Source organism: Melozone crissalis, unplaced genomic scaffold (genome assembly GCF_028551555.1).
Source record: "Melozone crissalis strain CALT ecotype California unplaced genomic scaffold, PUWL_Pcris_2 ptg000005l_1, whole genome shotgun sequence".
In the NCBI taxonomy this organism is placed as follows: Eukaryota; Metazoa; Chordata; class Aves; order Passeriformes; family Passerellidae; genus Melozone; species Melozone crissalis.
In genome coordinates, this window is record NW_026535783.1 from 35,389,421 (window position 1) to 35,414,101 (window position 24,681).

Consider the following 24,681-nt stretch of genomic DNA (forward strand, 5'->3'; position numbering starts at 1 on the left):
ACTTCTGCTTGTATATTCTGCTTGCAACTATTAAAAAAAATGTTGCTTTTAAAATAAAATCACTGGTCTTCACCAGTAAAGTTCAGGAGTTATTCACTGATGGTAACTTCTTGCACTGCCCTGCTTCACTTGAAAGATGTCTTTCTAAGTGGATTCTACCAAAAATGAGAAGGACGGGCATAAAGGTTTTAGGAACAAGCATGCTGCTAAATCTGGTGCAGTCTGGGGTGCCCAGCAGCCAGAAGGAAACTCCTTCTCTCTCCTCTCTCCATCCGGCTATGTATTTCTTTTGACGAGGAAACCGCATGCCGCCAGTCTGGTGCCTTTCACACCCTTCCTCCCCTCGAGAGCCCAGGTGGGAGCAGGGGGAGGAGGCAGGGGCTGCAGGAGACCCGCGGGCTCCGGTGTGCTGTGCTGCTGGGGGGAGCGGCGGGGCGGGGTCAGCGGTGCGGGGCTCTCCCGTCCTTCCTCCCATCCTTCCTTCCTCCGGTTTTTTCCCTAAAGTTTATTGTAAAGGGACAACGCTCGCGGGCCGGTCACGTGACCCTGACAGGTCCTGCCTATTGAGAGCCAGACCACCCACGTGGAGGACGATGGAGCTGCTTAATAGAAACAGGCATGTAATTGTGAGGCTTTCCAGCACTCGGCAGAACGTCTGCAACCTAGGAGGGTTGTTTTTTTACGTTTTCAGTTCCTTCAGCGTAAAGGGGGGAGGGAAGGAAGGAAGGAAGGAAGGAAGGAAGGAAGGAAGGAAGGAAGGAAGGAAGGAAGGAAGGAAGGAAGGAAGGAAGGAAGGAACTAAAAAGGGAAAGAAGAAAGAAAGAGGGAAAGAAAGAGGGAAGGAAAGAAAGAAAGAAAGAAAGAAAGAAAGAAAGAAAGAAAGAAAGAAAGAAAGAAAGAAAGAAAGAAAGAAAAGAAACGCACTGATGTTCCATTTAGGCCGTCAGTAGCAGTGAAAGAGGACGCACGCAGACCTCCAGCACGGCTCGCCCCGAGCGGCTCCTGCCAGGGCAGTGATGGTAGGTGTCTTCCCTTCGCAGGGCGGCAGCGGGACCCAGCGGACAGGGCCCGGGCCCGGGGCGGTGTTGGAGGGGCTACACGGGCCTTCGCCGGGGCCCGGAGGGGGCGGGGGGATCCTCCCTCTCGCAGTCGGGGGCCGGGGCTATCGACCGGGCACCGGGTGCGGCCCGAGCGGGAACGCCAGCGCGGGGTACGGCGGCGGGATGTGACGGGGGCTCGGCGTGGAGCAGGGGCTGCGGCGCTCCCTGGGGCCAGGCGCTGCTCCCCCTCGCCCGGCTTGGCGCTGAGGTGGCTCAGAGCTGCGGTAGGGATGCGCGGGGGACAGGCCGCTGATGGGAGGCAGCTCCTGAGGTGACTGCAGTGCCGCAGAAGACGGTCGCCTCTGCATTTCGCACCTGTGTGAGCTCTGGTCAGAACAAGCTCCTTGTGGGGAGCAGAAACTTCTCTGGGGCTAGGTTCTACAGGACAAGGGCCGCCTTAGGTTGAAGTCAATAGTGGCTTCAGCCTCCGGCTTCAGGACTGGACCCCTCGTGAGGCTGGTACCGGCACCATCGGGATCGGTACAGCGCTGCTGTAATCGGTCTCGAGCGTGCTGTCCCACTGCTTCCAGGGACTGGAGAGGGGCGGATGTTCAGTGACAGATCTCAGCCCTCCGCTGCCTTGGCCCCACTACGGGAGGTAGACCTGGGGGAGGCAAAAGCGTGGGGGGAAATGGGGAGACCTCTGGTATCGTCGGATGGTTTTAAAAGAAGTGCTGGAGCCAAAGTGGGTGTTTCACAGCTCCTAACCAAATAGCCTTTACGACGAGCTAGAGAGAGTGTCGCCTTGTTTCAGCACCACTCTCATAGATGTATCTAATTTCTGGTTACGGCTACTGGGGGCATTGTGTGTCTGAATTGTAACATGATCTTGTATCTGGACAGCAGGTAGTGTTGTTTAGAAATATTAGGGCTGAGGAGGGAGGGGAGGAGAAGGAATCTTTTAAAATCTGTTTAATTTTAAGAGCCTGTGGATATAAAACTGGCAGCTCACTCTGAATTAAAATGTCTTAGGCTTCTGTGTTTTTATCCTTATTTCACACACACATGCACACGCACGCACACACTCACACACACACCTTTTATTTTGTTCTGCCTTTGCCACTGTGTATAAAGCCCTATTGAGACATGTAGGCGTGATGTGTAAACCGGATTAGCAGTATGAAAGAAAGACATACAATGAGCCTGAATTGTTTTACTTCCTTTTCATTTCTCACGCCTATATCTCTAATAAATTTGTTGCTCCAGCAGTGGGTCAAAGAGATTGTGTCGTTCAGCTTTTTTTTCTTCAAGGCCCGATGGCAGAGTTCATGGAAGTGAATGCCCTGCTTTCTGGCACATGCAAAACTTGAGCTCTATCTTTACACAGACCCAGTGTTGTGCAGCCTGGCTAAAAAAGGTTCAGTGTAACTTTCCCCTCTCAATGCACATTAATGTCCTGCAAGTGGCGGGGCATTTTGCCAGGAAGAGAATCTGATTTGAAGACTACTTGGGTTTATAGAGGTAAAACCCCTCGTGGAATGTGACAAAGTATCCTAGGGCTGGGATGTCCTCGTGGTTTTGGACGGAGCGGGCTGTTCCTCCTTCCACTGTCTTCTGCAGCTCCCCGTGCGCTCCTGTCCTCTGGGAGTCCGCTGCTGTGCGGGAGGAGCTCGGAAGCTTCGGAGACTCCTCTGGAGGCACATTTCCCCGCAGCCCTCCGCAGAAGAAAATGCCAGCGCTCCTGGGTTGGTGCTGTAGATCCCTCATTTGCTCCTTTGTGGCGTGCAGAGCAGCTTTCCATTAAAGGAGATCAGGGGTAATTAGCCGCATTATTTTGACAAGTTGGCTCGAGCAGTTCCCTTTCTTCCAGGGCTGAGGAGGGGGAGAGGCCGCCCGCCTCCTTGCCCAGGCGCGGGCGCTGAGCGGCGGCGCTGCCCTGCGGAGCGGCTCCCGCTGCGCGCCGCCGCCCCCCGACGGCAGCCCCCGCCGGCCCGCTGGCCAGCACGGCTCTCCGAGGGCTGGAAAAGGAGAGGGAGGCTCAGGCCGCCGTGCAGACCCCAGCGACTGTGATATTATGTCATAGCCAGAATCAGGTGTGCGGGCGGAGCACAGGGCCGGGGCAGACCTGTGCATTTGTGCGATGCAAAGCTGCGTGAGAGACAGAAATTTGAGGGAATAGAAAAAATCTGATTATTTTCCCACCAGTCGGTCTTCTCCCAGGACCAGCACTCCTGTAAACTGTACAAAAGAAACCCAAAGTGGCTGTGCTTCATTTCTGTCTTTATTAGGGTAATCAGATGCTCCAGCAGTGCAAATGTTTTTGGTGGGTGTCTGCAGATGAAAAGCAACCTGGAAAAGATGTGTTAAAGTAACATCACTGTAAATATCTGTTACCGACTGTTAATCTCTATTGGATTGATCCCTTACCTGGCTGGAGAAGTGCTCTGCAGTATCAGGGGTTATGAACACAAAGTGAATGTAAGTAAGAGACAGAGCATTATAAATGAAGCCACTACGACTACAGTCAGTGCTGAAATTCTTGTACACCAGCCTCGGCTGTCTAGGCATTGAAAGCTACAGGTATGTATAGTTGTAGATTGCAGCCCCTGTATAAAACGAGACAATTTCCAAGGCCTTCACCACATAGGGTGTCCTAGATAAGAAATCTGGGAGATCCCTCCGACTTGCTGACGATGGAGGTAGCCCTTGGTGCGGAGGAGCAGTTGCACAGTCAGGGCATGCATATCACAGTCGGCAGTGCTTACAAATGTAAATAAGGACAGATTGATTAGGAACAACATTATTGCCAGGAATGTAGCAAGCAGGCATCAGCTATGAGGCAGACCGGGGGCAGCCATTGCTCTGACCACCCAAGTGGAGACTTTTACACTGACATTTCTTCCTTGAGGGAAAAAAACCCCCCAACATACATACACACACCCATCCCAGACCAATTAGATCTCTTCAGTAATTAATCTCTTGTGTATGCTTAAAAAAAAGTCCTTCCAGACCACAGGGAGAGAGGGGAGATTAAGACAATGGTTGTTAAATTTGAGTCTTCAGATAGAGTTTTGGAACCAGCAGTGAGAATGGGCTTTAGGCCACTGTGTGAAGACTAGCAGGCAGGAGGCCCTTAGGACAGTGCTGGGGCCTCCAGGTGCTTGAAAGGACACTCTTCCCTGGTTTTGGAGCCTACCAGGAGACTGAACCAAAATGCTTCTGCTTCTGAACCAATCCCTTCTTTCTCCATTCCCCTGCCCTGTTACCCAATCAGACACGGTGAGGGTGAGCACTTCCAGAAGCAGTGTCACATCACCTCCTAGCTAGATGGATGGTCACTTTCGCAAGTGGAAACTGGAATTTGAGGTGGCCGACTACACCCCAGGAATAGGTTTCAGCCTCAAACAGAAAACAGCCTCCATCTGCAACTGCTTCAGGTTTCCTTCTCCCATACGTATGCACCTATGTGCGCATGCATGACAGCTTGCTGCCCCTAGCAGCTTTCCTGGAGAGAGTCCTGTGCGGGGCACAGGGCAGGGCCTTCACGGAGACAAGTTTCCCAGGGTGGGAAAAAACGGAGTTGGGATGAAATCAAAGAAAAAAGGGATCCCCTAGCCGGCGGGTCTGGCCCTTGAAAGGTCCTGACAGTTGGTGCCTTTGGGCAGTCTCACGGAGAAATCGGTGCGGTGCGGTGCGCAGCTCGCTCCCGCCGGCGGCCCCGGCACCCGGGACGCTGCCAGCCCGCGTTGCCGGCGCCGAGACGGCCCCGCTAAGGCGGTCGTCAGCCCGCCGAGAGGAGGAGGACGCTTGCAGTGACCAGGGGCTCAGGGGTTTTGCTCAGGACCACTGCCCCAGGTACACGCACGGCGGGGCTGAAGGGAGAGGTGAACAGTGCTGGCGGGCTTGTCGAGTCGGGCACGGCACCGAGCTGCACGGGGTTCTCTTCTCACCTCGGCTCCCCACGCCCCTCTCCGCCGCATTTCTCCCACCCGCCCTGCCGCTCCCGAACAGTTTACAGCCGCGCTCCTCCGCGGGCGCGTAGCAGCCGTCCCGCAGGAAGGCAGCCCCCCAGGGCACCTCCCCGGCCGGGCCACGGACGGAGGGAAGGGCTGTCGGCTGCCCCCCGGCCCGGTACCCGTGGGTGTCCGCCACGGCCCGTAGCTGCCCCGCGGGGAGCCGCGCTGCGGGCCGGGGCCCGAGCTCGGGGCTGGGGGGGACGCGCGCAGCTCTAGAGGCAGCAATTAATGGCTGATGCTCAATGGAGAGAGACGCGGAGAAGCGGTGCCAAAAAAGTAAACAATCGCATGTAGTTCGAGAAATGTTTAGCGCGGCCAGGAAGGCTGCGTTTCATGGACTTTTACACTAAAAACATTAGAATTGGCTTTCCTCAGGTTTCAGTTAAAGAATGAGTCCTAAGTTGAAACAGCTAGCTACCGCGCGGCTTTAAATCCCTTAAGTGTTAAATTTTCATTGTGTTTTTCTAACTGGACGGAGTGGTTTTCTTGCAAGGAACTAAGTCTCCTCTTTAGTTAAAAAGAGAGGAGGAGAAAAATCTGGCACTTTCTACCGCAATATCCACCACCCTGTCATTATTCCTGCAAGCCTGGGAATTCAGCTCGGACCTCCCAGTATTTGTTGCAGCTCGAGGCCAAGGTGCCTCTAAAAGGATTTTCTTTTAAGGCCTTTAGAAATCGTTTAATGCTCCTTTTTTTCGTTTCCCTCTCTTTTTCTTAAAAGGGAAAAATGTATTTCTGTATGTCCCTGGCGAGAAAGTTCCGCGCGTGTATTTGCAAGCATCCCGGACGGGGGTCGGGGGAGGGGAGTAAGGGGAGGGGGGAGTAACGCTCTTGAAAAGAAAACGAAGAAGAAAGAGGGAGAAGGCATTCCTTAATGGAAGTATTGCATGCAAAGAAGACTGGATCTCTTTAAGGCTCCCCCTGAAGCTGGAGATGCACACACAAGGGTTGCCGGCCTGGGTGGTCTCTCTACTTTGGTGAGCTGTTGCTAAGCAGCTAATAATAGTCATGTTTGCTGAGTAATTTCTGCCCTCCCCGAGCCAATCACCTCGCAGAAACCCAAGCCATCTGACAGCCCCGGGGGCGGGCTCTCAGCCCCTTTTTTTTTCCCTCCCTCTCTCGCTCTCTCTCCACTCATACTCCCCCCACCTCCCCCCCCCCCCCCCCCCCCCCCCACCCCTCCTCCTCCTCTTTATCCAAATGGAGAGAGTCCTTTTTTTCTTCTCCATCTCATCTCTGGAGCCGAGGGGCTGCAGCTCGGTGCTGCCGCGCACACACCGGGGGAGAGCGCCAGGCAGCCGCCCGCCCGCCGCCGCGGCGGGGCCAACCGCGGAACCGCGCCGGCCCCGCGGCCCGCGGGAAGCACCCCGGCTCTGAAGCAGAATGGTGCAGCGCGGCGAGGCAGCCCAGCAGCAGCAGGAGCAGCCGCGGCCCGCCGCGCCGCCGCGCCGCCGTCGCCGCTGAGCGCCGCCGTGGACAGCGGCTTCCCCGAGGCAGCGGAGGCCGGCCGGAGTAGGCGATTTCAACGGGAGCGGAGGATAGCGCGGCGGCGGCCGGGGGATCCCGGGGGTCGCGCCCGCCCGTCCGCCCGCCCTCGCCGGGCGCGGGGAGCGGCCGCCTGCAGCTCGGGGTCCGCGCGCGATGTGGCAATGGGAGGCGCGGGGAGCGACTCGGCCGGAGCGGCCGCGGCGGCAGCCGCCGCCCCGCGCCCCGCGTGAGGCGGCCGCGCCGCAGCAGCCCCAGCAGCAGCCCCGGCGGCGGCCCCGGCGGCAGCCCCGGCGGCAGCAGCCCCCGCAGCAGCAGCAGCCCGCGGCCCGCAACGCCGCCAGCCCCCCGCGGCCCCGCCGCACCCCCGGGGCCCCGGGCCCCGCCGCGGCAGCGCCAGCGGCAGCTCTCCCGTCCCGCCGGCGGCGGCGGCAACATGGCCTCGGCCGGTAACGCGTCGGAGCCGGAGACCAGCAGCAGCGCGGGCGGCGGAGGCCACCCCGGCCGGGCGCCGAGAAACGGCGGCGGGAGGCGGCGAAGGACTGGAGGGAATCGGCGCGCCGCGGTGCCCGACCGGGAGTATCTGCAGCGACCAAGCTACTGCGATGCGGCTTTCGCCTTGGAGCAGATTTCAAAGGTGCATTCAATCTCTCACTCTTTTTTCCAGAGATACACGCTAGTGGTAGTGCTGCTTTTTCCGCGGGGGAGGAGGAGGGAGGTGGTGTGTTTTCTCGCGGGGGTGGAAGGAGGAGATGGAAACGAAACGGCCACCAATAAAATGCTGGGAAAAAGAGAGGGACGTCTGTGACTCTTCAGTGCGGGAGAGAGTGCCCTCCTTCCCTCCCTGCTCGCCTGTGCCTGCCCTGGTGCGTGCCTGTGCTGCGGAGCACTTCTCCTCCTAAACTTCCCGAAATAGCCTCTGCTCGGTCCCGGCCTCCCCATGGCTAACCCCAGGCCCGTTCTCCCGCTCCCCCCTCTCTCTCCGCTTCCTTTCTGCTTCTCCATCCCCTCGCAGCGCCCTGCGATCTCGGCAACACCCGCTCCCGGCCGGAACAGGGGAGAAACCGGCCGGCTTCTTGGCAGAAGTGGGGCTTTTATGAAGTTTTCCGCCGAGAGCCGAGACGGCGGGTGCCCTGGGAGAACGGGGTCCCCCAGCAAAGAAGGCAGCGGTTCTCTCCCTTGCCCAGCGGCCGGAGGGGGAGCGAGGGCCATAAACAAATTGCCACCTTAACCCTGCCGCGCCGGTCCCCGCGGAGGACTGGAGGTGCCGGGCGGGGCGGGGGGACAGCCCCGGCCGCCAATCTCCGCTGGCCAAAAAATGTTCAAAGTAAACAATCTCCAAAAGCTGCCTTGCTGCAGGGATGGTTTCACTTCAGGGAGCGGATTTCTAGGCTTTGTAAGAAGAGGGAAAGGAGGAGGAAAAAAAAATCCATGTGGCTGCCCTCTTCCGTTCACAAATATTGTCGTAACTTACAGATGGCTGCTCTACTTCCTAATTCAGATCACACAGCGTCTCCAAACTCTATGGAAATGAATTACTGCAGATGTTACAGCGCTGCTCACCACGTGGGTCTTGCCTCAGCACCAAGCCCCTGCTAGGAGCTGGGAATGGGGAAAACGGCCACTGCTGCCCACTGTCTGTCACACAATCCCCCCTGCCTCTCCTCCCAGCCATTCTGGGGTTCCAAGGAGAACAGGAAAAGGGACTTGTCTTTCTTGTGGCTGTTGAGGTTTGTCAGAAGTGGTTCCTTCTTCCCTGGAGCCACAGGTCTCGCCAGAGCGAATGCTTTGCAGCCTGAGCTGGTGGCGATGCCTCGGGCAAGAGATGAGTATGGTGGTGGCCGACACAGGCGAGGGCCCGGGGGCCGACGCAGTGTTGTTACCGCCAAACTCGCGCGTAGGCCTGGGGCAAGGGTGGCTGACAGCAGGTACATCTTGTCCCTGTGTGCGTGCTCGAGGGTGGCTGCTCGGCAAGGCCGCGGGGCAGGGGCCCTGCTGGAAGGATGCCTGTTTGAGCTGTTCGCGGTGCTCCGTCCTTCCTCCGGGGACTGCGCCCCGAGAGCCGCGAGCTGTCCAGCTCGGGGCAGGGCTGGGGGGCTCCCCCTACTTCTGCGGCTGCCGCAGCCCGCAACTACTGACCTCTTCTTGCTTTGCAGGGGAAGGCGACTGGACGGAAAGCGCCGCTGTGGCTGCGAGCAAAGTTTCAGAGACTGTTGTTTAAACTGGGCTGTTACATTCAGAAAAACTGCGGGAAGTTTTTGGTTGTCGGCCTCCTGATATTTGGGGCTTTCGCTGTAGGATTAAGGGCAGCTAATCTCGAGACCAACGTGGAGGAGCTGTGGGTGGAAGGTAAGTCCGGGGGGGTGCCCCTGTTTTCTGTCGGCGTCCCTGCCCGGCCGGGTAGAGCGGCCCGGGGCCGCTCTGCATACCCGTGAGGAGCGGCCGCCGACGGGGAGGGCGGGCGCCTCTCGGGGCGGGAGGCGGGCCCTGAGCTGGGGCGCGCAGCCCCGGGCGGCGCGTACCACTACTCCGCCCGCGGGGGGCAGCGGCGACCAGGCCGTGCACTCGACGGGGGGCCGCCGGGACAGCCCGTCTCCAGCGCCCAGCGCCCTCGCCTGTGCCCCGGCTCGCAGTGCGGGCGAGTTGCAGGCGGCAGGTTTTCGCCTCCCCGCCGGCGGCGGGAAGCGGCGGCGCTGCCGGGAGGCGCCCCCTCCGCCATTTTGGGAGTGCGCGCGGCCGCGGCGGGGGAGGGGCGGGCGGCGCGGCGGGGCGGGAGCCTGTGTGTGGTCCTGGCCTTGGACAGGTTTCAGCTGTGGGGAGCGCGGGGCGCAGCGCTGGAAAAAAAAAAACAAAAACAAAAAAAAACCAAAAAAAAAACAAAAAAAAAAAAAAAAGGAAAACAGGAGAGGGAGAGAACGAAAAAAAAAAAAACAAAAACAAAAAACCCCCAACAAAAACCACAACCACGAAAGAAAGGCAGAAAGGTAGCCGAGGCGAAGGGCAGCCCGGAGTGGGGCAGCCTGCCGGGCGGCGCGCCCCGCGCTGAGGGCCATGGCACCAGGCTGCCGCGAGTTTGGGGTTTAGATGTAGTCCTTAGAGGTGTTTTTTTTTTCTTAGCTTTTTTCTTCTTTCTCTTGTTTTCTTTACTGTTTTAGTGTTTTGTTTCCCCGCCGTCCCTTTCTCTTTTTTCTGTGGAAGAAAATACTGTTTATTAAGGATCACGTTCCCCCGTTAGCTGCTGGGTGGACGTGGAAACAGAGTTCCTTGTCTCTAGCAATTACTACTCTAGGTTTATGTCAATGTAGCTTGCAGCAGTATTTGGCTTATAAAAGTTAATATGAGAGGCTGCATAAATAATAATTTCTAAATAGCTCTCTGTATGTGCATGTGTGGAAAAGCTAGGGCTGAGTGCAAACAAAGTCGGTGCCTGTTCTGAAGGTGGTCTGTCCTGCCCGAGGTGAATTAGAGCGTATGGGGTCGGAGTCCACCCTTGCAGATGACAGCCGCATTGGGGTCAGGATTGGATTCGCCAGTCATTTAGTAGGTGTTGGTTTTTTCTGTTGTGGAAAGTAGTGATCTTGTTTTTGGTCCGTGTAGAGTAGTCCAGGAGCTCAAAGTATGAGGAGATCTGCTGCCAACAGTTCTGCCTGAGAAACAGAACAAGGCACTGCTGGGTCCCATCTGTAGGCAGAGACGTGCCGTCAGAGTTTGCACTGATCACTAACTACAGTACCTTAAATACTAATGGAAATGACTATGAGTCTTGTTTTCCTTCGCTGTTAATTTTTTCTTCCAAATACGCTGTGAGGTTGTTGTGGAGAGGTTTCTTTTGTCAATTTGTTTCTGCTTTTCTGTGTTAGATAGATTAATACGTGATTGCAGCTCCATCCCACATGCTCTGCTGACATTTATTATCTTGGTGTTACTGGTGTTCCCTTGCTTGGAATGGTGATCCTATTTAATTAGTGCCACCTGCTTTTTGTATTCTTATAATTCCAAGAAACTACTTGCCGATGATGCCTCAGTGATTGGCCTGTCAGTAAAAATACAATTCTCAACGGGAAAAAAATAGGATTTGCAAAATAGTTGCTACACTGGTTTCTTCTCATGTCATTATTGTTATGGGGAAGAAGTGAGGGGAAGTCCCTAGTATAGAATCTAGTGGAAATTGATCTCTGAGATTTTTATTGACAAGATGAATTCATAAAGCAGCTAGTTTGACAGTGTTGACCTATGTATTTTCATACCTATTTAGTTTAGATTTTTCATTGAAAAGAAATTAAAACTCTGCATTTAGAAACCCTTGCATTTCAAAACTAACCAGCAAAAGCTAGCAGATTAAGGTGAAATAAAACATGGATTAAATTTAATTTTGTTTCTAGTTTTCCCATTCTAGCACTACATGACGGTCCACAGAAAAGAGCTTGTTATAATGTGCTTTCTTGGTAGAAGCTCTGTAAGTGTTCTGCTCATGAATCAGGGTGTTGTACAATTAAACCTAACAGATAGCAGTTGCAATTTTTATTGCTAAGCTACAAACAGGAGTACAAGTTGAGAGTTTGAGACGGAACAGATAGCATGGAGAATGCCTTTTTCTTCCTAAGCAGAAGCGCAAAGCAGCACCAAACTACTTCTTCTGCTCTTACGTGGAGCTGGTCCTAACAGCTTTAAAGTACCTTTCATGGAGGTTGGTACAGTAAGGGACTCTTTAGGTCAAGGTTTCTTAGCGAAGAAGCAGTGGCTGAATTGTCCTGTTTATTAAAACAGCTGTTTCACTTTACCTTTCGTTTATTGAGCGTTTGGATGAACTAGGCAGTGCTGGCCGAATATGGAATCATAGAATTGTTTAAGTTGGAAAAGATTCGTAATATCATCAAATCCAACTGCTAAGCCATTACCATTATGTTCACCACTGAACCATGTCTTTAAATGTCACATCTAAACACCTTTTAAATACCTCTAGGGATGGTAGTTCAGAGGTGGCCTCTTCCAGTGCTTAACAGTCCTTTCTGTGAAGAAATTTTTTGCTATCCAATCTAAACCTTTCCTGGAGCAACTTGAGACCATTACCTCTCATCCTGTCACTTGTTGCCTACATCCTCCATTCAGGTAGCTGTAGAGAGGGATGAAGTCATCCCAAGGGTGCACTTCTCCCGGCTAAATTACCCCAGCTCCCTCAGCTGCTCCTCATAGGACTTGTGCTCCATTGCCCTTCTCTGGACTTGCTCCAGCCCCTCAATGTCTGTCTTGTAGTGAGGGGCCAAAACTGAACACAGAATTTGAAGTGTGGCCTCACCAGTGCTAGTACAGAGGGACAATCACTGCCCTGGTCCTGCTGGCCACGCTATTGCTGATCCAGGGCAGGATGCTATTGGCCTTCTTGGCCATCTGGGCACAGCTGGCTCATGTTCAGCCTCCCCTGGTCCATTTCCTGGGATAGCTTTCCAGCCACTCTTCCCCAAGCCTGTAGTCCTGCCTGGAGCTGTTGAGATTTAAGGACAGAACCTGACACTTCATGTTGTAGAATGTAGTATGAGCCTCATACCATTGGCCTTGACCCATCAATCCAGCCTGTCCAGGTCCCTCTGCAGAACTTTCCTGTCCTCCTGTAGATCAACACTCCCATCCAGCTTGGTGATATCTGGGAACTGACTGAGGGGGCATTTGAACTGCTCATCCAAATAATTGATAAGCATTTTAAACAGGACTTGTCCCGTTGCTGAGCCCTGGGGAGCCCCTCCAGTGTCTGGCCACCAGCTGGAAGTAACTCTCTCTGGGCCCTGCCTTCCAGCCAGTTTTTAACCCAGCAAACAGTATACCTGTCCAAATCATGAGCAGCCAGTATTACCAGAACAATGCCGTAGGAAACAGTGTTAAAGGCATTATTAAAGTTCAGGTAAACACTCTCCATAGCCTTTCCCTCATCCACTAAGTTGTAGAAGAAGATAAGATTGGTCAGGGAGCATCCTGCCTTTCCCAACCGCATTCCAGCTAGCCCCGTTCCCTGGACTGTCTTGAATGTGCTGTGTAGATTTATAGGTTACTTGAAATATACTTCAAGAAACAGTTTTGATTTGCTGCTGAAACTGTTTACAGTTATTATTGCTGAATAAATTGGCAGTATTTAAAAAGACAAATTTGATATGGTCTGTTTCTGAATACCATGGAATATAATACAGCACTGAAATTTGCTGGAAGTAAATGGTTGCTTTAAAACCATAACAGAATTAACTATCAAACAGTGAAGTGAACTTGGAATGTGGATGGTCTTAAAACTCATTCAAAGTTAAATGATTCGTAGTCTGAGCCTGCAGCAGCTATGGTTGAAATATTTACATGAGTTTAGAAACTCACCTTGTAGGTAAACTTTCCAAGAGAGAACTTCAAAACATCATTCTTTCAGATTTTTCTCTAGTAGTCTTCCTCCTTCAGAATTTATGCTAGCATTCTTGGCCTTCTCTGTGCCTCCTGATACCAAAGTGGCTTTCCTCTCAGCTTGTTTCTTGCCACTAAGTGTTGTAGAGTAGCTTTTTGTTTTTTGGGGTTTCTTTTTAAATATAGTACTCTTCTGGTTGCTGTTCAGAATACTTCAGTTATTACACTGTGTCCCACAGTGGCTCCATCTATGTTGCTGTCTTGTAGAGTTGCTCTCAGTCATATTTGCCTAGGATGTACACCTGTATCTTTTCAGCACATGAACAGATCTCTGTTCATGTGCATACCTTGCTGCTGGTGGTGGGGGGAAGGGGTTGTCTGCCAGGGCAGACTAATTCTGGACTGGCATTTTAATGGCAGTTCTGTTATTCAGCTTGAGTTGAACTGCTGTATGTGGGTGTCCATGCATTCTGGAGTTGTGGAGACTGTTTAGCATCTTTATACATTGTACACACAGAGAGGGAAAAAAGGGCTTTGCATTGATTTCCTCGGTGACTGAATTTTGTTGGACACAGATGCGCTTTTAGAATCCTCCATTCATAGCTAGCGAGTGCTCTGGATGGAAAAGAAATCATGCTCATAACTGGATATGTTTATGTGTGACCACTCTAAATAGGCAGTCTAAGATCCAGTGTGTCAGCAGCAGTCACACATGTAAATTCACAGCCTCTGCTGCTGAAAGAAGGTAGTTTTGTGGTTCCAGCGAAGGCTCTGTTAAATGAAGCTTGAAATTTGGCTACTGCAATGCCTTAAATGATGTTAATTGGAGCAGCTTATAATGGGGGAGATGATCTAGTCTTGTGCTTTGGTATTTCATTTCATGTCATCATTGTCTTGGGATTTTTTTCTCTTCACTTTTTTTCATTAGCTTTCTTCCTTAGGTGGCCAAAGATCATGCTGTTCTTCCCTTCCTTTTTTGTTTTCTTAGCTGAAGCTCAGTCAAGCTATTCCCTCCTTAAGTAGCCCCCTTCACAAAGCTTTGTGAAGCTTTGTGAGCTTGAACTGAGCTCTAACATGCAGAGCTCCTTCTTTAAGCCAGTTTGAAGGAAGAGGGTGGATGATACAGATAGGTAGGACATCTTGCAGACAGTGCCTCAGAAGCTGCATACTTCAGTTCAGGTATGTGGAATAAAGTGAGTGTGTTCAAATTGTAAGTGAATTAGGATTGAGTGTGTACAGCAGAAATACTTTGTAAGTCAAGATTTGGGACATGTGTATTTCCTTTCTCTCTTAAGGGACAAAAATCAGGTTGCTTTATTGTACTTATGGCTGACCCTTCTTAAAATATGTTAATCTACCCCAGCAATTTACGAATGAGGTGAATGAGGAAAGTCTGCAAATGATGCAGGAACCAGTATTATTTCCGTAGATGCTCAGTTTTCTTAACTCAGTGAGATTAAGTGCAGGTGGAAAGTTGTTCTTAAGTTCTGCCTAAAGGCACCAGTTAACTTTACGCTAGTGTTCTTTGGAGAAACAAAAAAGAATAGTAAGGGAACAGATCTGCATTAATTTGTTCTTTCAAGGAGACAAATTTACGTAAGTGGGCTGAAGTAACATGGTTTGTTTGAGTACAGTTAGCAGGACTTAACACAGTCAAGTGTAATTCCTTTCTCCCACAAACATATGCATTTGTGGACAGCAGCAGGGAAGATGTTTTAGATGTGCTTGCACCTGTATCACCTGTGGCATGGTATAGAAGAAGTTACAGAAGTTACTCTGCTCTTCAGTCTGTCACAATGGTTGTTGGCAAGCTCTGTGGCAGTCAAGACATTGTCTCTGATCACATCACCAAATTAATTCGTTTCCTTTGAATCAGGTGACTTAAGAGCTTACTTATCCTCGAATGTTGTCTTACACTATGTTGCGTTCCTCAGCGAATATTGAAAGTTCATTGTAAGGTGTTCATCTGGAAAATTTCCAAGCCACTATTTTGTCTGACTTCAGTACGATTATTTATTACATCTCTTTTTTTTTTTTACATGATAGCTGAAGGATGGTCATCTGAGCAACATGTTTATTTAAGTGTTTACTGATGAAGCACAAAAGTATTTCCATCCATGCCACTGTTTTGAAAAGGAACATAAAATTCTAATATTTACATGATATTTGTGGATAAAAACATCAGGGTGTTATGTTCCTTTTAATTTGAACTCCCTCTGCAAGTTGTTAGGAAAAGATGTTTAAAGGTTTTACTTATATTTAATTGATTGTCATCTTTCAAGAGCCTGCTATTAAATTCAAAATCACTGGAGACCTCTGTTAAGTTCCATCTTGACAGGCATCCACATCATTGCTCGGAGTTGGTGTTCCTTGATGAAAAGCTTGTACATGAAAACATTCCTGCAGGTTCAGTACCTAAAATTCCTCTTTTATCTGTAAGAGTCTTAATAAAGGTGTTGCCTTTAATAAAGAGTCTTAATAAAGGTATTGACCATTCTTTGGTCAGTAAAAAGGTAGAGGGTGAAATACTGAATTCACTGAATGTGGTGACAGAACTTGGGATGACTCTAGCGTGACCAGGCCATACCCATGTACAAAGCCAGAGCAGACTAAGTGTGCCCATATTTTAGCCTCTTCAGGGAAAGGGAAGAGAAGCTCCTCCTGTAGAATTGGCACCCCTCTAAGCTGTAAGTGCATTATTGCATGGTTCCTTCTCCCTTTCAGACATCAGAGGCATTTAATTTACTCAAGGCTGGAGAAAATTAATCTTCATTGTTATTTCCAAACTTAACAGTGTTGCCAGTGCCCTGCTAGAATGTGCCCTACAGATCATTGTTTGGAAAGATCTGTTTTTTTCTCTGTTGGAATGTGTATTTAAAGAGGGCGGCGCCTGGGCTGTGCCATTGTCCTCCTCTTCTGAGCTTGTGCTCTGGGGATTTTGCTGCTTATGAGTGGGGTTTGAAGGCATTTCTGTAGCTCTGGAGAGCTTGCAGATTTTGGTACAGAAGTCCTGGAGTGAAATAGAATGGTTGAAAGCAACATTGCTTTATTGTTGTTCCCCATGCTGCTGTTGCTGAGCAGGAACAGGGAAGTGTAGGCAAGCAAAAGACCTAAATCAGCTGTAGGGCTGGCTGCTACTGAAGTTGTGGATGTAGTGGTGAGTGTTTTGGGCCCTACTTACTACCAGCTGTTGCCACCTGCCAAGTGGCCTGGTTTTATGTTTATTTGCTTGTTTTTGTGGAGAAGTGGCCTTCCTTCCTCATTATTCATCAGCAGCCAGTGTGTTCAGAAAAGAATGAACTCTAGAAGCCATGGATGCTGAAGCTTGCTTTGAGTATAGAAAGCATTAAGGTAAACCTGAGCTGCTCACCCTGAATCTGTCTATTTTCATGATTTTTTTTCTTTTTTTCATGGCAAGAGGTGGTCCAAGCCCTGTCATTACATAATATTTTCGATATTTCCCCAGAAAGTCATAATATGATGTAGTATATGCATGTAACTGTTCTTGACCACTCAACAAATTTAAAGGCTGTTACATCCAAATGAATGTTGCACTTACACTTGACTGGTAGGAGGCTCCAAAATATGACAGCTTCCAGATGTATGAACCAACTGATCCCTTTATTTAGATTATGTAGCACAGCTGATGCCTAGATTAGTGCTGGCTGGACAAAGCTATGGGAGATTTGTCTGGTTTCCATAATGCCATGTTTATATTTCAGTTGGATTTTTCCTTAAAAACTGACCTCCCTATGACCTGTTGGGGCTGTGTCCACTAGGATGCTGGTTTTGATGTGTTTGCAACTACTTTTCTTTTGGTGTCTAATGGAACAGGTTCTCATTTTCACACTGTTGGATTGTTATGCACAATCTTTTTAATTTAACTGTGAATTACCTGCTTTAACATATAACCACTCTGGTAAAACCATGCTTGTAAAGTTCTTTGCCCCACAGCTAGCTTTTTTTCTGATTGGTTAAAACAGCATTTTGGTTATAGATCTTGTCGGACTGTTACTTGTCAGGTGTCTTCTTCTGTATACAGAATAAAGTCCAATTGTTTGCACAGTGCTTTTTCTGTCTACAGATGATGTAGATGGTGGTGTGTGTGTATGCGGTTCTAGCTGTTCTATTTCAGAGTTCAGCAGGATCTGAAGTGCAGAATTTTATCAAGAAGTTCACTCTTCTTTGTATATACTATACAGTTATATCCGTTTTCTCAACCATCCTTATTTTCTTCAGTATTTGTCTTATTTTTCTTCAGTATTTCAGGCTTTGGTTCTTTTAATTTCTCAGATTTCTGCTGCCTTGTAATATGCAGGAAGTGAGTTACTCTTCCAGGGAAAACCTGGAGAAATCAGTAAAACTTCTTAAGGTCTGCATGACAGTTCTACTATAAGAATGTAGTCACCTATCAGAGTTCAGAAAAGTAAATATGTGCAGCATTCACTAATACTTAAGAAACCATAAAATTTTCTGCCTTGTTCTGTTGATGCTTTGCTGGAGTGGCAAAGTCCCAAGACAGTGCCTCATGACAGAAAACTCTATGCTTTAAAGTGTAATATCTGTGCTGAGAATGTGTGCCATGTTATAATGGCCCCTTCATTTCTGTGTCCATGGATTAAGGAGAACGTGAAAATGTTTTACTCCAGTTTTGCAAAATCTGTGCTATTTCATTATCCACTCAGATTGTGCCAAATATGACTGATGAATACCATATACAATAAATTATGTTCACCCTTGCTCTTAATTGAGTTACTTTTGACTTGGAGTAGTTTTTTATTGTACAGTACCGTATAATGGATAGAATGGAGTTGAAAGGAGTAGTTATTAATTCAGAATTAAAAAAAAAAATTTCTTTATTCTTTTTTTATTGTGTAAACTTTAATATCTGTAAATACAATTTACTCGTTCTTGGTTTTGTTCTGTTATTTTCATTTACTATCACCTCAGTTACTATAAACAGACTGATTTTGGCAGCAGTAGAAGTTTCATGAGGTAAAAAGTTCTTTATGGAAACTGCTGACCGTATACATGTTTTGATGTATAGAGAATTTTAATTTTGGTTTTTAGAATGAGTGTCTTGGCTTTAACTTCTGCTTGGTTTTGGGAAACTTAGTTATTTCAGTGCTTGAGCAAAATATACAAGAGGTAAGGGAATGAAGAAAACCATAACCTGATTCTTTCTGCAAAGGTGCTGCTTCTTTAGAGAATTGTACTGAACTTCATTTCAGCTTCAAATATACAAGTAATCATTGTGTATTTGAAACATCTGTATTTTGCTCATGTGCAAGCACATGTGCAGTGTTGTACACCCAGATTACCTGAAGCTCAGTCATTAGGCTGTAATACAGTCTTCTTTTATTAACAGTGAGATAAATTATAAGAAACAGTCTTCTCTTGTTTACCAGTATGATGCATTTCTGCCTTTCAGTCAGTAATCAAAAGTTAAGTGCAGCAAACTAGAAATGAGCACTGTTGAGTCAAGTTGTATGATTTTTTTTCCCCTGTTAAATCATTGCTTAAGGGCTTCTGGCCCCTAGCTCAGGAATCCTGCCCAAAAATGCCAGATGTATTACACAGCAATGTAAATAGTGTTCTGTGCCATGAGAGCCGGGTGGTCCATCTCCTAGTCAAAAAAAAAAAGGCAGAAAAGGGAAAATCCGCATGCTCTGAAATAAACAGTAGTTGTAGTGTTATTTCTGGTTTTGGCTGCACAGCCAGTGTTTTGGAGCTGAAAGAACACAGATAAATTAGGGCTTTGGACTAGCAGAGAACTGAAACTGAGATGCTAGAAAGCAAGATGTGTCTTGGCTGAGGGTCTATAGTGTAGTCAGGCAGGCAATGTAATACGTAAAATATTAAAGTACAGGCCATTGCTGACAGGCAAAGTGTATTACTTTACCTTATTGTGAGCAGCAATCCCTTGCATGTGGAAGCAGAGTGGACAAAGGATGGGAAGCTGGGAAGGCACAGACATAGGGATCTTCTTGACCTCATGCTGTGACTGGGTATGTTATTGGACCTTCTGAGCATAAACATTGCTGAGTTATTCTTGTTTTTAGTTAAATCCCTTGGCTGTATATTAACAATGACTTACCTTCCAGTGTATTTACCTTATTCAGATGCGGTAGTGGATTTAGAAGGTTTATTTGCACATTTTTCTATTTTGTGTATGAACATGCCGTTTCATAACATTTAAAACTTGTTGAAAAAAGATTTCACAAATCTAACCTGAAAGGAAATTGCCAAGGGTGATGTCATAATCAGATTTACATTTTGGTTATCTGAGAAATCTGTGAACTACCATAGCTTCCTTGGGTGTGTGCAGAGGAGAGGGGGGTTATAGGAACTTACTTGGGTGATAAACCATATTTAAATAGCTTCAGGAATGTAATCCCAATGCAGATCTTGGTGTAGTCTCCTCAGTGTGATACTCAGTAGAATGATGAGATTTAGGAACTCAATTAAACATCTCCCTTCCTGCTGACACTAAGCATTAAAAAAACACTTATTCATTACAACTTAAATTTTTTTTTTTTACGTTACCTTTTCTGTAATGGTAAAAAAAGCACTTAAAGAAGATACTTTATTGTACCAGTTCTTCTGGTGAGTATCTCCTGGGCATTTTTCTTATTTGCCTCTCAACATGGGCCTTATTCTGATTTCATTTACAACTGTCTTCTCTAACTTTTCAAAGGGTTCCCATAGTCAGAAGAGAAGTGAAGCCCTAGCTGTTTAGAAGCTGATGCTGTTTAAGCAGTAGATAAAAGAAAATGTAATATTCTAGTGGAAATTATTAAGATCAAGAAACAAAACCCGAAACATGTTTAGTATGACTTCCAACTGTAGATAAAAGGTAGCAACTTGAGAGAATTGCGAGCAGGTGTAAATATCTATTAAACTGTTCTTTCTAGAGATTTGGGGAAATAGGATGACCTTTTTCTTCTTTTTTCTGTCTTTTTTTTTTTTTTTTTTAAATAGGCTACAGTTTCACATGGCTTGCAAAAGAAATCTTTCTCCCTTTTTGTTTCCCACACCAATTGATTTATCATTTTGCTTGCAAGCAGACTTAGAATGTTAGGGCAGGAACACACTCACTTTTTTCTCGTAACTTTTTTGTTGCAGACCGAAACCAGTTGACTTGAATAAATTTTTCTGTGGTCTGAATGAAGCCAGCAACGTGGAAAAATCTTGCCATTCAGAGCCGTCTGAATGTACATTTCAGCCACACAGTAAGCTGTATTGGTAGGCAGTGGACTGCTAAATACAACCATTTTTCGCAGCAGAGAGTTAGACAGGTGATTAGCATAATTAGCACAGAGTAGGCTATACATATGGTAATGTTAAGTGTGTAAATGCCAGCTGCGGTGTAAAATTTATGTCAGGGGTCGACAGGGCTGTGCGAAAGTATTGTGTTACAGCTGCAGGTCAAAGCCTCCATTGCTTTAGCCCCTTTTCTCTTGTCGGTGAATGCGCTAAACAGAAGAGAAAGACAGAAATATAACAGATAAGGCTTTGATTGAACAGCCTGGTTCTGTGCAAGAGGGGACTTCTCTTAAACCACGCGCCCCCCCCCCCCCCCCAACCTCCCCCAAAACTACACATGCAAAACAAAAGTCCTGCTCTTTCATTATAGATTTTATTTTGCATCATGCTAGCTATAAAAGTGTTGCCGTCTTTGAGTGATGTCATTACGATGGGATGAGGGGAATCTTGCTGGGGGGGAGATAGGGGAAGTACAAGGTGGGTAATTATGCTTTAAAGAGCAAAAACAAACAAAAGCCCCTTTTACTTCACCTTGTCCTTTCTTCAATCCAACCTTTTTTTTTTTTTTTTTTAATATCTCTGTTACTTACTGCAGTTAGGGGGGTAGGAATTAAATAGTCTTGAAGTGACAGCATTAAATGTAATAAAATCTCAACAGTGCAACAATCTTGGAGCTGCATGACTGGTTTTAAACTAAGTGCCAGAAGTTCCTCTGTGGTTTTTGTGTGTGGGTTGCTACACTTATTCCCCAGGTTCCTCCCACCTCCTAAACCACTAAATTCTTTATAAATTAAAAATGACTAGTACAGGTTTCTTGTTTTAAAGGAATGCAGCGTTGAAGAGTAACATCTTTTTAAGCATTCGAGGGGGAAATCGGTAAATCTTTTTGTTGCTGTAAACTGTTCATTCATATATTTCACTTGCAATTTCCTCCTTCCCCCCCCCCCCCCCCCCCCCCGCTCCAACCCACCCACCCCCCCCTTTTGTATTTTTTTGTAGCCGGCTATAAGGAGTGGTGGTGTTGACAGAATATAGTTCACACCACACTGACCTTGTGATGAAACTTCCTCACAGCCGCAGGGGGTCCTTATGAATCGGCCCCTAATCCAGCTAATCCCGCTCGCAACAAAATCGTGAAAGTGGCTCCCAGCGATGTGTGTTTCGCTGCGCAGATGCCGCGGGAAGGAGCGGCGCTGGGAACGCAGCAGCGCGGCGGGGCCCGAGGGTGCGCTCGGGGCAGGGCTGTGGCTGCCGGCGGGGCTCCGGGCGGGACCCCGCCGTGCGGCCCCGGGACTGCCGGCTCCGCTCCTCCCGCCCCGACCTTGGAGCCGCCGCTCGAGGTCCGGAGGGAGCGCGGAGCCCCGCGCCGGGCTCCGTAGTGAAAAGCCACCAGCACGGTCACAGTGGCCCGAAGCAGAAAATAAAAGCCATGCTGAGGGGTGTGCTTGGCCATTTGTTTGGCTTTTTTCCCCGACCTTTCCTGCTTCAGCATAAACCTGGCCATATGGTCGCACGCTTGGAGTGTCTGACGGGAATCTCGGAGTGCATCCCGCACAAAGTGGGACGCGCTCTGTCCTGCTCGCTGTCAATGGCGAGCGAGCGATGAAAAATAGGCCTCCTGACAGATGCAGCACGGCCTCGGGAGCTGGTGGCCAGTAAGAAATATCGAGGTGGGGGAAGCTGTGACAGGCAGCAGGTTCGGTGCTGGGGGGAGCGCTGACCTGACCTGATTGTGTCCAACAGTGAGAGCAGTTCTGCTTCAGTGCAAAGCCATTCAGAAGGAAGCTGCTTAGGCAACAACAGATGGTACAGCAAGCAGCTGGTAGGGAAAACTTGAAAGGAGCTGTACCCTGTGTTGTAACATGTTCATTCCTTTCATTTTTCTATGTTAATTTTGCCATCTCCTAAAAGTGCTATTTAGGAAGTGGTATCCTCTAAAAAGTTCTGGATGCTGTTTGCATCTGTTTGCATTTCTGTTTGCTGTTCCTTTAAAAAAGATTGCCTTCAAATTTTGTGCTACTCCGTGTACAGATGAAATTTGTGCTATCCCAGGAGTACAGATGAAAAGACCTGAAAATGCTGTTTTTAACCACACAGGAAAACAATTACATATTTGAGGAAAGGGCACTGAGAGGTTAAATGAAAAGTTTGGCCTAGAGGAAAGCTGACTGCTGTGGAGCAACACAGCAAATTGTTTGTAACACATTACCCAGCAGAAGCTCTTCAACCTAAAGTAACTTAAAGAAATTATATTCAGCTGTTTTGAAATCCTTAGCTTTAGACCTTGAAGCCCTTTACATACCCTTCTCAGCAGAACTGCTCTAAACTTTGCCACTTTTGTGTACAATTGAGGATTTTTGCTTGTTATGAAGCATGCTTGGCTGTTATCTTAAATTACTGAAGAGTAAGAATTCAGTTTGCTCCTTTTGGGGTATATACTGTCATGTGACCATAAACTGTTGGGAGAATTGCAATAATCTGTATTAGCTGCTGAAGGCAGTCTCCTTGATATCTAGGAAAAAGCATAGTCTGAGACACTTTTGCTACTATTCCTTTGCTGCTTGAGCCATAAAATTCAGTTGTTGGGCTTCTCCACTGAAAGCTATGGTTTAGTTGTGATGTGAAGGGACCATGTCTTTGGAAGGAAGTATAGTTTGCTGTCCATGCCCATTCATTCCTCAGTTTCTTTGCTGGATTGGTCAACAAGGATGCCTGTTGTGACAGTACTGTTTTATAATGTGGACACCTGCCCCATAGGAAATGGACTGAGACCACCAACTCATTTCACATAAGTTAGCAAACAGCTGTCAGATGGTAAACAACTTGTGGTCACTATTGTTCCTGGCTGGATTAGGAACGATGACCCAGAGGTGAACAGCTCATATCCTGTTACCAAGGGCATGTGTCGCAGCTCAGTAAGCAGCCACTGCATTTTATGTTTAATTGAAAAGTTTGAATTGTGATGTACCAGTATTGTATATTATTGTATGTTTCATTGCATGTTGGTTTTGCTTTTTTTTTCCTTAAGTTTGTACTGTTTAATTTGTTCATTTTGGTGTGCTGTTTTTTTCCCTGCACTTTTCCACTCTTTCAACCTAGATGGACACCAAGGAAGAAATCAAAATATCTCTTTTTCTTTAGCAATCTATCTGTTTTACTCAATTTAAAATATTATTTTTCTGCCTATACGCAATACAGATGTGTACACGTAAAATTGGATTTTAGCTGATTTTTAGAAAGAAAAGATTTCATTTCCTAAAATTGCAGGGAAGGTTTCTCACTACAAGCAGCGGCAGCTGTTGTTGGACTGTCTTCCTGAGTATGCAGACAGCTTTGTATCCTTGTCACAGCTCTAAACTTTATCATACTGTGACAGAATGAAAAGGCAACTTTGATGTGTGTTTTTATTTTTGCTATTCATAATCATGTCAGCATTAACGAAATTTGTAACAGCAACACTGGAGCCATCCCCAGCATGTGTAAGGAGTAACTTAACTCATATCATATGATGGCTTGAGAGATAAAAAGCAGCCTTTTGAAGTGCTTTGTTGTTGAGTGTTTCTTTGTTAGCTTTTTTTTACATTTGTAGGTTTTTATCTCTGCCTCTTCCTGCCCCCCCCTCTGCCCCCCACTTTTCTAAAGTAAAATGAAGAGCCTGGTGTTATTTTATTCACAGTGTGATAGAAATGGTTGATACGGTCATACTGCTTTTACATTATCCTAAAGTCTTTGGCACTAAAGAGGTATTGATACTGATTATATCTTCCCATTGGGATGTGATGATGTCGTAGATGGTATCCTTTTGTTGGACAGCATAACTGGGGAGAGGGATAAGAGTAGAGTGTCTGCCTGTTTGTTGGGGAGATGGTAGAGTGCAGGCTGTTTTAACCTGGGTAGGCACAACAGCTGCTCTGTGTGTGCTATACAGATGAAGAAATGTGTATTCAGCAAATGCTGTGCAAGAAAACCTAGACAGACACAGCATGCAATTTCTGACTGCCTGTAGTGCAGTGCTTGCAGAGATCATGTCTAGTTACATGATTAATATGATTTTTTTTATTGAGCTTCTGCACAGCCCACTGAATGACCCTGTAATCTCTTTAAGACGCTGATTGTTAACCACTGTGTCCTAGCTCTTGTAAGCTCACCATTTGTCAACAGATTTTTTTTGGTAGCTCAGTTTCATTCACTTTCTGTGAAGTCTTTATTTTTGCATTATGTTTTTATAATGTAATCCTGATGAATTTATGACAGCCATCCTTAACATCATTATATACTTTGTTAGATGTATCAGTATCTCACAGTATTTAGTACATTCAGAGATCAGCCATGTAAAGCAATAGCAAAATTGTGGCTCTACAAGCAGAAGACATTTTAAAAGTTTAAAGAAGTGGACATTCCAATCCAATCTCATTTCTGCTGCTAACTAAACTTGGACTTCCAGAAGGTGTTTTGCACTTTCTCCCAGCAAATGGTTTTGCCTGTCAGGCCTGAAGAAT

At 47.6% G+C, this 24,681-nt stretch overlaps 1 protein-coding gene across 4 annotated transcripts in view; it reads left to right on the forward strand.

Moving 5' to 3' along the window:
* The first annotated feature begins 946 nt into the window (after window positions 1-946).
* Window positions 947-24,681, forward strand: part of PTCH1 (patched 1) — a 71,634-nt gene continuing 47,899 nt past the window's right edge. For 3 of the 4 annotated variants that reach the window (XM_054282349.1, XM_054282358.1, XM_054282376.1), the window contains exons 1-2: window positions 6,955-7,178; window positions 8,698-8,890. In XM_054282349.1, the coding sequence (XP_054138324.1) occupies window positions 6,978-7,178; window positions 8,698-8,890 (394 nt within the window). In that variant the 5' untranslated portion in view covers window positions 6,955-6,977. Of the gene's footprint in view, window positions 1,020-6,954; window positions 7,179-8,697; window positions 8,891-24,681 lie in introns of those variants that run through there. The other variant, XM_054282368.1, reaches the window with a different exon arrangement.